Source organism: Nothoprocta perdicaria, unplaced genomic scaffold (genome assembly GCF_003342845.1).
Source record: "Nothoprocta perdicaria isolate Ctin4 unplaced genomic scaffold, notPer1 scaffold_321, whole genome shotgun sequence".
Classification (NCBI taxonomy): Eukaryota; Metazoa; Chordata; class Aves; order Tinamiformes; family Tinamidae; genus Nothoprocta; species Nothoprocta perdicaria.
This window is the reverse complement of record NW_020455557.1, coordinates 661270-677715: the sequence shown is the minus strand read 5'-3', so window position 1 is coordinate 677715 and position 16446 is coordinate 661270. Positions and strand designations below refer to the sequence as shown.

At 42.6% G+C, this 16446-nt stretch overlaps 1 protein-coding gene across 2 annotated transcripts in view; it reads right to left on the bottom strand.

Moving 5' to 3' along the window:
* The window catches only part of ESRP2 (epithelial splicing regulatory protein 2), a 37833-nt gene extending 22185 nt beyond the window's left edge, over window positions 1-15648 (bottom strand). For both annotated transcript variants that reach the window (XM_026043135.1, XM_026043136.1), the window contains exons 1-3: window positions 15571-15648; window positions 15182-15335; window positions 14253-14381 (exon numbers count right to left, since the gene is read on the bottom strand). In XM_026043135.1, the coding sequence (XP_025898920.1) occupies window positions 14253-14381; window positions 15182-15316 (264 nt within the window). In that variant the 5' untranslated portion in view covers window positions 15317-15335; window positions 15571-15648. The remainder of the gene's footprint in view (window positions 1-14252; window positions 14382-15181; window positions 15336-15570) is intronic.
* Between the last annotated feature and the right edge of the window lie 798 nt (window positions 15649-16446).

Sequence of the window (16446 nt, the reverse complement as noted above, 5' to 3'; positions counted from 1 at the left end):
ACCTTTCCTCTCAAATGCTAGTCCAGATGGTGTGTTCACATCACGAGTTGAAGGTCTGTAGAACCTGAGGCTATAAAAACGAGTCACTGTTTAGGAATGATTTAAAAGTCAGAAAATCGAGATCCAGGAGTGCTCAAAATACCTCAACTGATGCGTAAACACCAGAAAGAGAGAAGAAAAATCCAGAGAATTCAAAGGAACCACTGAAGAAATACAGCTCTGGGGACCGCCACAGTCCCAGGCCAGCAACAAAGCTCCACAGCAGAACACCAGACACAAGGACCTCTAACTAGATGCTACATCTTATTACTTTCTGTTTTAATTCCTGGGCACAGGAAAGAACAAATATTTGCAAAAAAGGGTTGGAAACACTGATAGGAATCCAGGTGGTACATACGATGATTCTTGCCAAAAGGAAGCAGAGCCTTAGTGACGAGCAGTAACAAAACACTCCCCAAACCTTCAACTTTGCACCCCAGGTTTCTCCAGATGCACATGGGCTCTTAAGAGAAAAGCTGTAAGGATGAAGCTATTTTGATAAGAGGGAAACCCCCAAACTTTATGAAAACAGAAAATGCAATTCCCCTCCCCTTATTTTAAAATATGTAAAACAAAAGAATAGCAGTTCAGTTTTCATCAAATTAGAAAGTGAAATGAGAAAAATATTTGGACAAGTGATTAAATGATCACGTAGTGATTTAGTCTTAGTGAAATCCAGACTGTTGCAGTGAAACAGTCACATTAATTTTCAGCTTGCGTTTCCCATGCAACATAAAGCTGAGACACAGATACGCAGCACAACAACCCCAGGGGAGAGGACAATACGAAGAGTGAAATTAAGGTCAGAGAAAAGCTCGATGTCCTAGGTGTATTAAGGTTGAAAAAAGGCAAAAAGACAATAGTTACATTTTTGTTTTTAACCATGCCTAAATATTTGCCCTAATTTAATAAAGCATAGTTATAACATTCAACATTGCAAACTCCTTTCCACTGCTTGACATATGTAAAAAAAAAAAAAAAAAAATCAACTAGTCAAAACAATCACTTGCCCCAATTAATAGAGGCTACCTTAAATAAAAGGTCATTAGATTAGCAGCTTTTACTATGTACCTCCTATTTTATAATAGCTTTTCAAAGTTCAGGCAGTCTCCTCTGGACTAGAAGGCAAAAGGAACATGGGGAGAGCAGCCAGGAGATGCAAACAATCCTTTCTGCCCCAAACTGACTCCCCAGGTTAACTGAAGAGAGGAAGGGGACAGGTGAGAGGCGCATGAGCAGGAGGATTCACCGAGGAGAAGAGCACAGGACACAGCAGTGAGCTTAACACCAGTGCACAGGAAGGACAGGTCCTGACCTGACTGCTTCCACCCGGATGAGATGCCCTCAGCCCCTGGAAAGGCTACATAGGAAAAGCAGAGTTATGGAGCAGCTCTTGTTACTATAGGTTACAAAGCACCCTAAGGCTGAAGGCCTTAAGGAGGTGGACAGCAGATGCCTGAAAGCCTTAGGTAGCCTATTCTACCTATATTCAGTATATTCGGAAGCAATTAAAGCAAGCAGTGCAGGTATGGTTATAAACTTGCACTGAAATACAAGTTAAGCAAGTCAGAGTTCCTGCTGAAAAGCCATTTTCAGCTTTCTTCTCCACACTTCAGATTTCAGGCAGCATCTCAAAAACAACCTGGCAAACAGCACACACCCAAACGCAGCATGTTCAGGACAAGTTAAGACTAGTGCCGGATTTACATTACATTTTTTCTGGCTCCTGTTTTCAATGTCCTGCGTGCAGCTGTGTCATTTTGCAAATTCCACCCAGGTCTCCTCGACTCCACTAATCAAAGCCACCCCAGCTATTTACCTGCTGTCGTTCATCTGCACGCTGCCCTCCACAGCACTCCTTTGCTTTAGCATGCAGAGCTGCCCCACCTTGAGGCTTCCTTCACGAAGCTCCCACACTCTCAGTCTSCCCTGTTAATCCAGTTATTTCATCTCATCATAACCACGTTATTACAGCACATTAATCATCACTGCTTGCATCTTGCAACCAACCTCCTTTTAGCCTGTGAGAAGCACAGTGCATGGGCATCACCCTCCGCTGCTTGTTGCACAAGAGCAGACACTCTACTAGAGGTCTAACAAATCATGTCATGAAGGAACATGTTCAATAATTCAATACTGAGATTAAAACCTGGACACAGAGAAGCTATAGTTTAGTAGCAAGCAAGTGGCTCTGGATATTTACCTCTGAAAAATCCAAACCTGTTCTTGGAGGAAAAAAAATGGTTAAGAGGAAGGGGGGGGAGTCTGGGCACCAGATTGAAAAACTGGCTAAACAGGATCCAGSTCCTGGAGCCGAGAGTACAAAGAGAGGGAAGAGCCGTGCTTGGCCAGCAGCAAAGCTGGAGGAAAGCCAGCCCAAGCTGCTGGGTTGTCTGCAAATGAAACCCAAGTGGCTGAAATGACACAGTCCCCTTCAGGTTGCCTTAACTCTTAAGAGAACAAAGCTGCACATCTTGGAGAAACAGAAAGATTCCTCGGGAAGCTCCTTCTCTAGCTGTCATGTATGAAGCCATAAAACAAACCTCTGCCTGGTTGGATGTTCTCATTTCCCTACCTAAAAATAGCTTTCATCCTTGAGAAAGGTCACTGCTTCTGCACTGGGGCTGGCAGGGTCATGAAACAGAGATACAATTCAATTACAGAACCCATCCACGATGGGAAACAAACAGTACCTAAAGCTAAGATTCACATCTGAGGGAAAATAAATAAATATTAAAATTGGGCTGCTGCTTACTCATCACGCCTGCTCCCAGGGCTTCTTCAAAGTCAGGGCTATTTCCTCCAGTGACGCACAAGATTGCTCCATTTTGCCCCTGTCAGCAACYTGACCAACCACAGCTAACACCATCAGACTAGACACCAGATTTTTTGCCAATCCTTGAAGTTAGAGGCATYGTGCAATTTAACTCAGGATAAGACGGGGTTTGAAACACCTACTAGCTAAAGTAAAACATAAAAATCYAGAAACTTGGCTGAAATGGAAAGATAAGGTGCAAGAAGATTCATCAGCATTTTTGGTACAAAGTTGGTCCTCATATTATGAGAACRTGGTTTCAAAAGTGGGATATCAATAAAATGCCACTCGGTTGCCACAGATAAGCAACTTGGTGCTGGTCACACCTGGATATGCAATTCTGCCCAAGCAGCATGGTAAACAGTTCCCATCCTGACTTTTATGCCATTTTTATGCTAACTATGGGAGGACAAATCATTCAGCAAACAGCCACTACATCTGAGTTTTAGACCACCTTTCAGACTTTTGATTTTTTTTTTTTTTGCTTGTAGCACAGACAACATAACAATGATCTGTCTTTTTCTCCAGGCAAGAAAACAAGAGACAAATGATTGCCCCCCAAATCCCCTCTGATGATGCTCTACAAGTTCCACTTCAATAGGTAATGATATTGCAGGTCTTCTCCAAACTTGACTTTGCAGCCCTCTACAATCTATTAACAGAGAATATCCAAAGCCAATCTGATAGTTGCAGGCCCTGAAAGGTGATCTCCAATGGTTGAGCACTGGAGTAGTTACCTAGAGAGGTTGTAGAGTCTTCCTCCTTAGAGATATTCAAAGCCTGTCTGGACACAGACCTGTGCAACCTGCTCTAGCTGACCCTGCTCTGAGCAGGGCTTTGGACTAGACCATCTCCAGAGAACCAGTCTCACCTGTTCTGCCATTCTGGGACTTCCTTAGGCAGGCTGTGTTTTGCCTTCTCTACAGCTGCACTACAGCTCATTACATAGATACCACCATAATGTATAACATGGGGTCAGCTGGGGCATGTTTGGGGAAGAGCATGGGGAAGATCAGTGGGTGACATATGGCTGGGAATGGTGAACAATACTTTTCTGGCACCACAACAGGAATAGRGCTGAAGCACTACTAGAAAAAAAARATCTGCAATCTTGAAGTTTTCTTTAAGATTTAAAGGCTCTTATGCAGCATAAGAAATCTTAAYAACAACAAATCATTGGTTTGATATACAAGGTCTGAACATACATAACGTACCATGCCATGGTATGTCAGCTTCGGAAAACATTTGCACCTGGACTTCGTGCCTCCGACCCTACATCTATGAGGGGTTCACATTTATTTACAGTCTCTCCAATGGGCAGCTTTCTGCTCCTTCGCTTCTTCGGAGTCCGGTGATAACGTCAGCCTTATCCATGCAATGGAGGAATTTAAAGCATGTCAATACCACTGGGAGGTGCACGGAGTGCATTTCAGCACTATTTACAAGTTTGATAACCCTTTATTGTGCCAAGTAACTTTTTAAACAGAGAATCCTATAGTAAGCCCTTGCCTTTGTTCATCTGTTACCTGTTATTCCACATGGCTGATAATGGATACACGGTGACCTTGTACTGAAGTTGTTATATATGTATTAAAAAAAGCKCAAACCAACAAGCTCAAGCTCCAAAGCTGCAGCATTTTTTTCTTTCACTCCCCTCTAACATAGGGAAACTGCTGCATTTTGATACTATTCAGACACAAAAGTAAGTGGCTTCCTGATTTTATTTCTTAGGGAAACTTTCTTATAGCTTTGGAACACTGAAAACAACAGATATAGCCCTGGTCTCCTCACTAAAAGCATTTAGAAAACAATATTATCAGTTTGATTTCTCCTATTAAAAGTGATTTTTTGCTTTACTGAGTACTAATGTCAGAGATTATTTTAAGTACCAAAGACCAGCCTGGGCACAAATAAATCATTTTTACTTCCAGCATGTGACTGACAAAGCAGCTGCGCTCAATACGACCAGTCAAGGCACCTAATCACTCGATGCCTCTATTAGCTGTATKTAATATCTGAGCAATCAACTGCAATGGGCACCACAAACATATCTAAGGTAGCCGGCCAGAGGGGTTTATTACCATTACCCAAATGTAGCCAGAGCTTCAATCCAGCTCTGGAATTTSCAAGTGCAAGAACAGGTTTGCTCTCATCAGCCTCAAGGAGATGCAAAATGCAGCACTGGGAACTCCTCTCTACCTAAAAATATCCTATCATACTCTTAGGTAAGGAATTCTGATATAGGATTCTTAGGACTCCTTATGAATCTTCTTGCCTTTTTGTATTCTCTCCTGAATAGAGTTTTAAAAATGTGTTTGAAGATACTGTTTTCTTTGGTGTTGGGATGCTCAAGTTATAGGAATTATCCTCTCTTTTCCTTATTGTCACCACACAGRTCACCAGCACTCAGGGCACAGAGTCACTGTCCTTACAATAGGCTTGTGTAAAGCCGGGTAAGAGTTCAAGGAGGGGAAAAAAAAAGGAAAAAAAAAAAAGGAAAAAGATGTAAAAAAGAAAAGTCCTTGCCCAGATTTAGATGCATCTGTTACAGAAGGCAGAAAGTGGACTGTGTGACTGTCAAACCCCTATCTTAACCACGAAGCTCCTGTACTATTTCTTTAATTCATTTTATGTCGGTCTGGGCCTTTGTGCTAGAGTAAACAACAGTGAAACTAAATTTTCCTTCTTCCTAGAAACAAAAGGTAACAATCCGCCTACCAAGACGAATATCTGCGCAAGCCACMTCACCTCAACATTTTATGATCATCTTTGATTAATTATTTCTTAGTTGGAAGTCTGCAACACCAGACTATTTGCATGTTTCCAGCCATAGTATCTAGAGCATCTAATTCAGGGAATGCATTAAGCACAAAAGGCAAGACCACGGTTCAAGCCATCTAAATGTCATGGCAATCAGGTCACAGCTTTTACCTTCAAAAGCACAATCTGTTTTAATAAGAGAGTGGTGAAATATGCCTAGGATCCCACAAATAAGCTACCCAAAGTCAGTCTTGTATAAGATAAAATTCCAGCAGCATACAAATTTCAGAGTTTCTGGACTAACTTTACTGCTATGTTATGTGATGGGAAACCACTAAATAAGAAAACATTTGGTGATAAAATATTAGTTTCCACCTTTAAATTAACCCATATGAAAGAGGTCATTGGATGTCAAAAATGGGCAAAAAAATAAAAAGAAAAAAGGGAAAAAAGATAAAAAGATAAAAAGATACAGATTTTGTAGAATAGCTTAAAAACTATTGGTGTAGATTATTCATTAGTCTATCTTTAATTTTTTAATGAAACTTTAAGTATTAGTGACACAAAAGTCCGTCCTCTTGCCAACCTTTTACCTACATTTGAGGCAGGAATACAGGGTGCCCCACACCCCTYCCGGGCTGCTCCCTATCAGCCCGACTCAGTGAGCTCAGAGCAGACGGAAAGCCCAGGTTGAACACACCAGTCAAACCAAAATTCTGATTGACAAGTTGGGATGTCAATATTTCCAAAAGTCTTGACTTAAGTAAAGCTCTCCCACAGGGATCCCTGCCTCCCCCACTGCCTCTTCCCTGTCTCAAGGACAAACTTTCATTAGCAATGTGATCTTTAGCCCTGGCTCTATTGACTGCAGCGCAGCTCCCGCGCTGTTTACTCAACACTGCCTCATTGTTTGCAGGGCAAGCGTAACCCTGTTGGAGGAGAAGGGCTCATGCCTGCTAAAGCTGAGCTGCTGTTTGCTTGTTTTTCCATTTTTATAGTAATTCTCAAGGAAAGAAATAGAGAAGGGGGGATAAAAAGGACTACCTATCATCTATTCTTTCATTCAAGACTCTCATAGTCCTGTCTTATCCATTGTTGAGGGCATAGACTGTCTTACATCTGTTGCCTTGGGATCCATGAAGTATCTTGTGTAAAAATTGATTTATTCCTTGCTCAAATCCTTACAGGTATCACCAAAAATGAAGCTTGTCTAAACTGGTTCTGATTCAGGGGAGTTGATCCTTTCTTGTTCAATGTGCTTTTACAAAAATAAACAGAAACACAAAGAAGAACCAGAATTAGATCCCTAAGTGGCCTTGCCTTTAGTCTCTGAAGTTCTCAAATCACAAATCAAGGTGGCAGCTCCACACATCAGGGATTAAGTTTGACAAGAGGAAAGATAAGAATAGGCAAAGTGTTCTCCTGTTGGACTTCAGCAGCCCTGCAACTGAGGGAGACCAAAATGTACATTTGGTCTTCCAAAGAATCCAGACCCACTCAATAGAAAGCATTAATGGTGACCTTACGTAGATGTTGCTTGCTCTCACAGAGCTCCTCTTCCACAGGGGATTTGTTTCCAAAGTGGCCACAGCGAGTTTACTATGACTAGAAAGTGAATGGCAACACCACAGATTAGCTTTGGTCCCAGCCCAAGAAGAACCATAACACAGACAGCTCAGAGACTACCCTGGTGCTCCAGGAATAGAGTACCTGGAGCAGGCAGGTGTGCAGAATCATCACAGGAGTCAAGTTCATACTAAGGAGGAAATATTGTTTCCAATCTAACACCTCTTCAGTGCTAACACAACATCCCTTCTCACTTTTTAAGCCTTGAATTTAAGGAAGGGATACAGGTAATTCTTCCTTTTCCTAAGTTACCACATGTTCAAATACATAGCATTAAAATCTCAGTTCCAAATATTTTGTATATTTATTTTATATGTCATCTACCCTTAACCACACAGGCTTTCCATGGATAAGGGACAGATTGCTAAAGCAGTTGTTTATAAATAAAGAGCAGAGGCTATCCTTGAAAAGCACATTGCACTAAGCTGCACAGTCCCAGCAAAGCGCTGGAAGAGGGTTTCTAAAGGAAGCATCACTTCTGAACCAGTGTCTTCTGAGTACAGAGACATGACCTTGCCTTTCAGGGTATCAGTATTTTGTTGAAGCGAGGTTGCAGCTAAAAGAAATCAGGGACGAACAAAGTTAGCAATCAGATGGCTCTGCAGTTACTATGCAAAGCAACAACCATGAGGAAGGGAAATTTTTTCCAGAGGAAAAAAACAGACAAGAGGAAAAGGAATATTACAACGGGGCAGTGGGACTATACCATTGCTAACAACATCAGTTCCCATACAGATCTATAAATCCCTCTCAAACCTAACTGCTCAGCAAAGTGCTACAATGTGTGGACAAAGACCTTGCCCTTATGCGACTGCACGAGGCCTTCTCCATATAAGCTGCAAGAGGGATCAGATCAAGTGCCAGAAGTGGAAAAAGAGAACAGGGAAGGTTTACAGGCAATACAGAAAATCCACAGCAAGTTTTCCAAGTCGTTTCCCTATTCACGTGCAGAAACCTGGAGAACACGCTGCATATTTTAATTATTACAGGAGTAGAATTGTATTAAAAATCTTTTATTCCTGGTTTATTTTCCCTCAGCCATTTGTGAAAACCCTAAAAATGGGGTGCTTGCCCATTTCCAAAGCATTTTCCTGAACTACCTACTGCAAGTTAAAGGAAAGACGTGCAAAGTCTTTCAGGGCCACACATTGACCACCATCAGTCTTTGTATCAAAAGACATCAAAACTGTGTTTTACAACATTTTCCAGGAAAAGCATAGTTTTAAGAGAAGCTAAAGTATATTGCTGTAATATTTAAGAGGGGCAGAAGCCCAGCTAGCCATGGCAACTGCATCCTTACGCTTCCAAAGCAGCTGGTGGCTTCAGACACATCCGTCTAATTCCCCACTCCTTCTAAAGCGTAATACACAGGAACAAAGCAAGTTTTAAGAAAATACTGAAAAAAAAAAATAAAGTGTTGCAGCTTTTAGATAGACAAAAGTTACTGCTTTTTCACAAATTCTAACAGAACATAAATGCTGTCAGTAACAAAAATATTCATTGGATTATTCTTTTAAATGAATTGTTTCAGGTACTACCTCTCCTCTACTTTCTAGAGGAGGGCAAATGCTTTTATATATATATATATATTTTGAATCATAACCCAGGGGGAGCTGGGAAGCACAGAGGATTTGTAATGGACAACAACATCAGTTATCTACAACATCAATAACAGATGTAGACTGAGAATTCTGAAACAGAGAAGTCTGCCATCCATTTTCATTACCAAGCACAGAAAACTTCCTAATACCACAACCTACAGCTACAGGAAGCATTACTATGTCCTTCCAAAATTAAGTACCAGGATTAATTTAGCTAATGCTCACCTAAGTTTATCAGTGAGAATAGGAAGCTCCCAGAGGGTAACAGGCAGTCAGTAATTACAACCCTCCTGTCAGAATAGTTCAGCTGTCTAGAAAACATCACTCAGCTGCAGAGCTACCCTGAAGGCCACCTTGTGGCTGCTGAGGATCCTCCTTACTTCACAAAATAAAAATAAATTAAAATTTTTAAAAAGTCCAGTTTCACTGTGCGAAGTGGCTGCCAACCTGCCTTCAAACACTTCTGTCCTTTCGCCTGCATTGCTTGTTCAGGCCCTGCACAGCGACCTCTCTGCCACACTGCACGTTAGACAGAAGTGCTCCAAAACAGAGTGATTTTTAATACAAATCACTGCCCTGTTCCTGGTCAATCCGCAGCCCCAGRAACTCTGCACTTGCAAAATGCAGCTGGGGGTGGAGCGTGTCCCAGCATCACCGATGCCTTTGTGCAACTGCAGCTTGCAAGCGTGATGTGGGGGCAGAAACACCTTAAGCCTCTATTGTCATCAGGCATGTTGGATCATGAAAGCACAACCAACGGGTGGAGTTTCGTGGGCCGTGGGTTTGGACAGCAAAKCTGCTTACAAGTTCCCACCCTATCTGCTCCCTTCTGCAGGCCCGTTCCTGGCACAGCTTCCCAAAGAGTTTCCCTGACACAACAAAAAGGGTGGCAAAGGAAGGAGCAGGCTTCACTGCTGCGGCCAAATCTTGTGAAACTGCAGCCTAATTATTGACTGTGGAGAACAGTCTGCTCGGGACAAGGGCTTGCCAAGGGCTTGCCAAACAACTGCTCCAAAAGCAGAGGCTGCAGGCCCAGCAAAGACCCCGGACTACAGGCTCCACCAATGCCTGCGTYAGGGAAACTGCTGCCAAGTAAGCTTAAGTTGGGAAAACCAATATAAATTTCACTTTAAATAGATAAATAAGAACAGGTTTTCCAGGCTGTAATCAGTCTCAAGGTATTACCTGAAGCATAGAAAGCACTCAAGATATCTACACATCTCTCAGGTTGAGTTAGGTAAACTTAAGTCAAAGGTGGCCACGTAGTAAAACAACAAGTATTAAGCCTCTAGTTACAGCATTAAAATCAGTAGGGAAAAAAAAAAGTTAGAAAAACAGCCCATAATTATTACTAATAGCAATTCAAATTTCTTGTTTTCTTATCACACATTTTGGGATCTGTATTTAKTTGCTTGCTGATTAATAGCTCTACAAAGATAAAAATTAGTTTGCAGTTTCAAACTCCTTTCTTTTTTTCTTCTCTTTTCTTCAGTCTAAAGGTACAGAGGTGGACTGAAGAAAGCCCAAAAAGCAGAAATGAAGGTGTGACAGTTGGCAAGCGGGCCAAGAAAACCTTCTGCTAGCGCTCTGAAGAGGAGGCTGCAGAACAAGTTTCTCTTAAAAAAGTAGTAACCGGTTTATCAGGTTGGAGGAATTCACGGGTTCTTCCTTTCCTCCCCCTCCCCCAAACCCTTTTTTCCCCAAATGCTCAACCCACCAGCTTATTTCCTGMTGAATTTGATGATATGCAAGAAAATCCATTGCTCCTGCAGCTCAATAGGATGATCCATAGGCATTCACACATGTTTTAGAAACATGGCCATTTGCTGTCATGGTCATCTGATGAAAACCGTCTCTCATTCCTTCCATTTGCACAGAACTTGGCTTCATGGAAGGTAATAAAGAAACTCCCTGCACGAATTTTATATGTGCAAAATATGAATCAAATTTATCCCTGTTGTACTGGACTCAAGCTACAAAAGATCAGCAGGRATAGGGCAGTCTACCAAGCAAGTCTAAGATTTAAATAAATGGCACTCCATAGGGAAACTTGGATGTCTTCAACAGGTCAAAAAGATGCCCGGCTCCCAYGAGAACCTCTCTCTTTATATTTATTTTTCAAAGAGAGATGCTAATTACAACTAAGTACTGCAGACAGCTCTCCCAAGCTATTAGCTCTTCTTTGACTGTATTCTTTTTCAGGGAGACATGCAAATATTGCCTTGCATTAGGGAAGTCAGACRTCTTAGGGCAAGCCATGCTGATTCAGGCAGGTTTTAGGTTTGGTAGGGGAAGGATTAATAAATCTACACTTTCARCTTGGTATTCTATTTTTTACTTGGAAGTGCTTTAGCTAAGACCATAGAAGCACTTGAAGATGTCAGCTTTGGATGACAGAGCCATGGGGATGACTGAAAGGCAAAGGAAATTTTGGCTTTTAAAGCAAGTTTCCATTCCTGACAGGTTACGGAGAGCTATTTGGAAACTCTTCTTAATCTAACCTCTCCAAATCTTGGAAATTGGGAAACTGTGAAGTACAAAAAAAAAAAAAAAAAGAAAAAGAAAAATAAACAAACACACTAACTAGGAAGATCACTAAGTAACACGCTAGTTAAGCCAGTCCCGTGATTTGGGGGTCTGTCCAAGGCAACCTAGCCAGAATTTCCCAGCAGAGCAGGAAAACCTGCAGGAGACCATTACCACGTCAAGGACCGCAGGTAACGCATGTCTAGGGGCCGACATGCCACGCCTGAGACAGCTCTAAGCACACACTTGAAGCAAAGAGCTCCTAATTACTTTGTTACAAACATATATGCAATCAAAAAAAGGTTAAGCCTCAGATTTTTCTCCTCTCTTTTTTTGGCAAATACAACAGATCTCAGTTCATCATTAATGTTCAAACAACCCAGTCAAGGCCTGTTATCTCTGCCATTCTCAGCTAAATACATTAGACAGACTGCTCCCAAAGGACACAAGATTTACAACTGCAGGTAACYGTTTCCCCAATATCTGGGTGTTGATAGGATCTCATCCCCTTCCCCTCAAAATACAGCTATCAAGCACATTACATCATCTCAGGAAAATATAGGTAGCCTTCATAAAAGCACTCATTACTGTAGAATCAAGTGCTCGCCCCTCTGGATAAGGGCAGCAMTCAAAATTTCATAACAAATGCACAGAACATACGGTGCAACCAACAGTTATTTGGGGGCCCAGAAAAAAAACGTTCTGGAAAAAAAATCAAAACATTTCCAAAGAAACTCCATTAGCAAGTGTGTATAAGATGTAACAGCGTGAGATCCTGACATACCATTGAAATAATGTATCTGCTCAAGAGCTTTGTTGGAAGCAGGGCAAAAGATCTAAATCATTGCTTACATGCTTTGGGTGAAGCTACCACTGTTGGAAAGCTGACTCAGTCACAGGAGATCTCTGGTGCTCAGTGGAACAAACTCCAGGCCTGCAGTAGCTGAACTACAGCTTTGCTTCATAATGGGAAAATAATAAAGTTTCACAATACAAGAATGGATTTGTGCTTGTAGTCTCACTTCCTTCTACATGTAGCGACTGGGAATCAAAGGCAAAAGCCAGAACAGGCCCCGAAACTTTCACTTACGTGATTGAGATGTGTGCTGAAGTGAGCACTTTTCAGCTGCATCATCAGATTTTCTACCACAATCCAAGCAGGGTGTGGAAAGCTAATTTCACAAGTGCTACAGTATTATCAGAAATCAAGGCATAAGGCTACTTCCTTTTCCTCCTCCTTTTCAAATAACCATTTTACCCACCTGTGCTTTTGCTAACCAAAACATGTGAAGCAATCTAGATGAAGGGGAAAAAAATACCTGCATGTGTCGACTAATACCTGACTCATTCTTAAAATACATGATGCTATTAAAATATTCAGTGGATTTCTCTCGAAAACTTCAGAAAAGGATGTACTGTTAGAACTTAGGAATTCTGTTTTTTGCCACCACTGCAAGTGGGAGGRTGAATGAATTCTCCACAAGCTCCCAAGGAGGAAAGAAGCCCGGCTTAGGTAAATAGTGTTCCAGCAGACCCRTGACAGAACTGTCCTTATAACTAGCATCCAACAGCTCACAGCAACACCATTCTTTAGTTGCATGGATACACCAAATAAAAAGGAAAAAAAAAAAAGAGGTTGGGAAAAAGTTGTTTTTCAGGAGTCTTTGCCACACCTCCACAAAAGGTAGTATTTCCCTTTATTTGCCGAAACAGACCCACCTACAGTGCAATTTACAGCAATAAGATACAATCTCTCATAAAGTATTGAGTATAATTAAAGTGTGTCTGTTATAAAGGTAAACAGAGTGTACTAGGCTAAGCTGTTCCAGATGTCTTTAGTGCAAGATCTGGGACAAGATCAAACTTGCAGCTGCACATTTTCTCAGGGGTTATTTTGAAGCTACACAAATCACCTCTTAGACTCTCGCAAAGCTTTGTGTAGAACAAACGACACCAGCGACGAACACTGACAAAATTTAAGACACGTTTAAGTTGCACCCTTGTAGTTTTAAATACGCGCACTCCAGACTGAAATGTTAACCATTCAGTATCAAAGAGGGTTAGTACCTCGTCTGCCAAGTTATCTCTCTGTGTCACCAGAAGTTACAGCAACGTGAACCTGTTCTACTGCCTAAGCAAGTTTCTTGCAGAAACACACCTACGARTGATTCAGACAAGGTGTGGAAAGCCAGGTTTATATGTTCCACAAAAATGCACTATTGTATTTTTCCATTCAAGCACATTTGGTATATGTAAGAGACAATGAGAGAAAGCAAGAGCTCATGCATGTGCTGTATCCACATGAAAAATTCTTAGGCAACTTTTAGTCTCCTGAACTGCCAGATTTATGAATTTACAGATTGTTTCTATAATTCCTTATTTTACTCTTTTGCTCATTTAATAACAAACTAACACCAAATAGCAAATCAACCAATCCTTTAACTACTCACTAAAATAAACTAATTAAGTTCACCTGGAAACTAGTTTTATTTATTTATTTWTTTTTCTTCCAAACACATGTTACCATAATGAAGCTGTAGATTACAAATACTGCTTGAAATTTTAAAGTTTGATCAGCATTACTAAATTCAGTTGTGTTATTAGAGCAGTATATTTTTTAGGGCTCAAGTAAGATGAGTTTGGAGAAAAAACAATCAGATGCCAGAGCTTTCAAGAACTTAGAGCATCAGCTAAAATATTTTTAAGGTGTACRCAGCTGTTTCAGAACCCCAGGCTTCTTAGAGAGCTCAAGTCTCTCTTTTGGAATAATTTTAGCATAAATACATCTGAATTCCAGGATGTGCTAGTGATTTAAAGGCAGATTCTAGTTCTTAACCGACTCTAGCTCCCAGCCTTCACCCCGGATAGCCCCTGCTTAACCTCACCTGTTGAAGAACCCGGTCCAGAGGCTCAGCCTTGCCCAGTCCCTCTGGTGTTAAACCACTCACTTCTCGACATTGGTCGCTTAGCTCCAAATTGTCTGCTTTCACCAGGGATTTGTGCAGCGTCCCTACCTGAAAAGTCAAGAAGCGACGGACAAAAGTGAGGTGTGATAGAGGTGGCTCTTAAGCAGCAAGTTCAGGCGGCAGGAGACCCCGAGAAGCGCAGGACGGCCCCCGCGACAAGGCTCACGAGGAGAAAGAGCAGTTGTGGATTTCACCGAGGGAAACGTGGCCCCCGCTTGCCATCCCTCCCACCCAGGAAGGCCAAGGGCTCAGCTCGGGGGGAACGTGGCCACCTCATGCACTGCGCTTAGCGCTGCTTTGTTTTGCTGGAGTTGGTAGTTGCAGGGAGGGGAAACGGCATAAAGTGAAGAACGTTTTGCAAAGCTGAGCCCCAGATTTGATAGCGGTGGTTGTTTCAAAATTCTCTGGCCCCTGGGTGGCTCTCAGTTGTGATAGGCCTTACTAATACATTGTTTTAAAGCATGTTCTCGGATTAGCCAAAAAAACAAACAAAAAAAATTTTTTTTTTTTTTTTTTTCCCCCTCGCAGAAAATCAAAATATTGGTCAAGAAAACCCCAACTCCAGCAGCAGGCCGCAAAGGGTCAGATATTTCCCCCAAAAGCATGCAGTTTGGAGCCTGGAGGTTCCTCTTTTAAACCCTCACAGGTTCAGAGAAGACATCTTAAGAGCTTGAATCCACCGAGGTTTCAAGCAGGGAGACAAAAGAGGGGAGGGGAATGAAGCGGCCTGACTTTCAAAGAAAGGTGACTTCTTCCTTGAGAAGGGAACAAAACAAGCGCCCTGGGAGAGGACCGCGCCGCGCTGCCCGCTGCCCTCGGTGCGGCTGAGGAGCGCTCCGAAGCCATACCTTCTTGCTGGGTAGATCCACAACTTGCCACACCAAGAGAATTAGTTCCCTCTCATCCGAACCCAGTTTAGCCCCATATGCACCAGCTGTTGCCCCAAACAACACCACCAAAGAGTCACTGTGCGAAGCCGTCATGACCACAGGGGGGAAACAACTACAATCAAAAGCAGAGGTCAAAAAAAGAGAGAGGAAAAAAAAATAAAAGAGAAAAAGAAAGACACACAAACGAACAACAACAACAAAAAGAACAAAAAACTCCCACGAAGCTTCGCCCCCTACCTCCAAGTGATCAAAAGGGAAAGGAGAGAACAAGATCACGCTATGGAGAGGAGAGAGAGCTCCTTGGGAGGCAAGGGGGGAAAAGCCCAAGGAGAAACTTGCATCTCTACCTGGTCCCGGTGATCTCCTTCTTGCCGGGGCTGATTGGGAGGCGAAATTAGCAAGCTGGGGCTTTCTTTCCCTCTGACATCATGGCAGAAGCCCAGCCTGAGGGTTTTTTCTTTCTTTCTTTCTTTCTTTCTTTTTTTTTCTCTCCCCTCTCTCTCTCTTTTTTTTTTTCCTCTCTCCCCCCCTTCCCTCTCCCCTTCCCCTCTGCGGAGTTACCTGCCCTCGGTGCGGCTCATGTGACTCTAGTCAATCTCCCGGAGGGCCGTGGCCATTGGGCCCTCGCAAAAGGTGTAGGAGGGCCGGGCAGAAGCAGCGCCTGGCTGATCCGGCCTGATTGGCGTTGGGGAGGGCTCCAGGAAAACTCCCTCTCCCTGCCTTTAATCCCGCTGTGCAGGAAGCACCTCTACCTGCTTTCAGTTTGGCGGGAGGGCGGCCGCGACCTGCGGCTCCCTCCACCCTCACAGGGTCTTCTCTTTTGCCAATCTGGAGGGTATATACGTACACCTACTGATATACGCACGTTACATACCTCCTATGTATGCATTAACACGAGATACRACTTAGCTTTGAAATCCACCGAAGCCCTTACTTGCTTCTAGGTAACTGCCTCCTGCAAACCTCCTTATTTACRCTCAGGTGCAGGCCCTGACGATCTACGGGGCTAATTAAAGGCACTGTATTACRCACAGGGCCTTTTTGGAAGGGGATTGGTGTTACAGACAGCAGCGGCTTTGCAGTTTAGGCCCTGTTGTGCACTGGGCTTGGCAAAGGTAGATCCCAGTGAAACAGYTTTGCTTTGGAGGGGCGCGCCTAGCAAAACAGGGGCCTGAAGTCCTTGCTCTTCCACCCTATAACCCTTTAGACAGGGCCTATTTCCT